At 45.8% G+C, this 2,500-nt stretch overlaps 1 protein-coding gene across 5 annotated transcripts in view; it reads right to left on the bottom strand.

Annotated features, from left to right (window-relative positions):
• LOC308148113 (myocyte-specific enhancer factor 2C-like) overlaps positions 1-2,500 on the bottom strand; it is a 21,719-nt gene that overhangs the window by 10,869 nt on the left and 8,350 nt on the right. For all 5 annotated transcript variants that reach the window (XM_080521544.1, XM_080521546.1, XM_080521547.1 and 2 more), the window contains one exon: positions 1,686-1,889. In XM_080521544.1, the coding sequence (XP_080377670.1) occupies positions 1,686-1,889 (204 nt within the window). The remainder of the gene's footprint in view (positions 1-1,685; positions 1,890-2,500) is intronic.

The following is a 2,500-nucleotide window of genomic DNA, read 5'->3' as shown; positions in this document are numbered from 1 at the left end:
ACTCCGATGTAACTACTACAAATAAGTAACTAGCGGTTTTTACTAACTCCTGTCATCGGGTAATGAAACAAGTAACTGTAATCAATATTACTGTTCACTACGTTTCAGTCAATAAGTCACTGAAACACATTTTTCATTTTCAGTCAGGATACATTTTTACTTTGTAAATGTAACTAGTTACTTTACAGAGTACATGTTTACATTTTTTTGTAACTGCTACTTTTTAAATTAAACTCCAAATAATTGTTATTTAATGATGAACCGGCCATTAAAAAAAAAAAAAAAGATTACCAGTGATTTTATAATTGGCTTGAATCAATAATCCCATTGAGAAGAGTAATCTGTAACTGTAATCCAGTACTGTTGGCTAGTTAGACTCCTGGAGGAGAAACGTTTCCTTCAGGATGGACTTTGACTCGTGACGGCTTAAACGTGACCTGTGTGTGTGTGTGTGTGTGTGTGTGTGTGTGTGTGTGTGTGTGTGTGTGTGTGTGTGTGTGTGTGTGTGTGTGTGTGTGTGTGTGTGTGTGTGTGTGTGTGTGTGTGTGTGTGTGTGTGACAGACTGCTCAGGAGGAGGAGCTCAAAATCTCAACCAAGAACCAAAGTCACGTTGTTTACGACTGTCCAAAATACAACCCTCAAACTACAACTGTCCAAACTACAATGACCGTCCAAACTACGACCGTCCAAACTACAACCGTCCAAACTACAACCGTCTAAACTACAATTGTCCAAACTACGACCGTCCAAACTACAACTGTCCAAACCCCAACTGTCCAAACTACAACCATCCAGACTACAACCGTCCAAACAACAACCGTCCAAACTACAACCATCCAGACTACAACTGTCCAAACAACAGCCATCCAGACTACAACCGTCCAAACAACAACCATCCAGACTACAACCGTCCAAACTACAACCGTCCAAACTGCAACCATCCAGACTACAACCATCCAGACAACAACTGTCCAAACCACAATGGTCCAAACCACAACCGTCCAAACTACAACCATCCCAACAATAACCATCCAAACTACAACTGTCCAAACCACAGCCGTCCAAGCTACAACCATCCAGACTACAACCATCCAAACCACAACCGTCCAAACTACAACCGTCCAAACTACAACTGTCCAAACTACGACCGTTCAAACAACAACCGTCCAGACTACAACCGTCCAAACTACAACCATCCAGACTACAACTGTCCAAACAACAGCCATCCAGACTACAACCGTCCAAACAACAACCATCCAGACTACAACCGTCCAAACTACAACCGTCCAAACTGCAACCATCCAGACTACAACCATCCAGACAACAACTGTCCAAACCACAATGGTCCAAACCACAACCGTCCAAACTACAACCATCCCAACAATAACCATCCAAACTACAACTGTCCAAACCACAGCCGTCCAAGCTACAACCATCCAGACTACAACCATCCAAACCACAACCGTCCAAACTACAACCGTCCAAACTACAACTGTCCAAACTACGACCGTTCAAACAACAACCGTCCAAACTACAACCTTCCAAACTACAACCGTCCAAACAACAACCGTCCAGACTACAACCGTCCAGACCACAAACGTCCAGACCACAAACGTCCAGACCACCACAAGGAATCAATAACAGGCCGCCGTGGCGTGGCGCGCGGCGCCGGGCACTGACTCACGTCCACGATGTCGGCGTTGGTCCGGCTCTCGTGCGGCTCGTTGTACTCGGTGTACTTGAGCAGCACCTTGTCCATGTCGGTGCTAGCGTACTGGAACAGCTTGTTGGTGCTGTTGAAGATGATGAGTGCGATCTCGCAGTCGCAGAGCACGCTCAGCTCGTACGCCTTCTTCATCAGGCCGAACTTCCGCTTGGTGAAAGTCACCTGGCGGAGAGACGAGAGACACACGGTGACGCTTCACTGTCATGTTGTTGTTGTTGTTGTTGTTGTTGTTGTGGTGACGACACCTTCAGCCTGTTCATTGCCTGTGAACTCGTCCAGAACCTTGATCACCACCGACTCGCGGCGCCGACCCGTCAAAGCGGCGTCGCTATGACCAGTTAGTTTTACCTACTGATGACGTGTTGTTACCATGGTAATGCTAATCATTCAAGGACCGCTCCATTTGATTTTGGGACGTTAACGTTGAACCGTTTCTGAATAAATTTAAAAAATGTATTAAAAAAGTGAATGAAAGAGGAACATCGTGGAGGAGATCAAAGGAGATCAGCGTCTGTTGCCATGGAGACGCCCCCTGCTCAGTGTTCCACACAGTGATGTCTCTACGTGACGGGCTCGTTAGTATTGAAATGAGCTAACGGCTATTGTGCTAGCAATGCTAACTCGGTTCTGCTAACAAATGAGGCGTTGGCGAAGGTCTGCGCTCTACCGACTGTCGCTCTAGTACCTGAAAAGTAATCTGTTACTATCGACTAAGCATGTGAACACATCTGGTGATGTGTTAGCATGATTAGCATTAGTATCAGCAGCTGGTC

This window comes from Blennius ocellaris (genome assembly GCF_963422515.1).
Source record: "Blennius ocellaris genome assembly, contig: SCAFFOLD_87, whole genome shotgun sequence".
Classification (NCBI taxonomy): domain Eukaryota; kingdom Metazoa; phylum Chordata; class Actinopteri; order Blenniiformes; family Blenniidae; genus Blennius; species Blennius ocellaris.
Note: the sequence above shows the minus strand (reverse complement) of the source record. Positions and strands in the feature narration are given on the sequence as shown.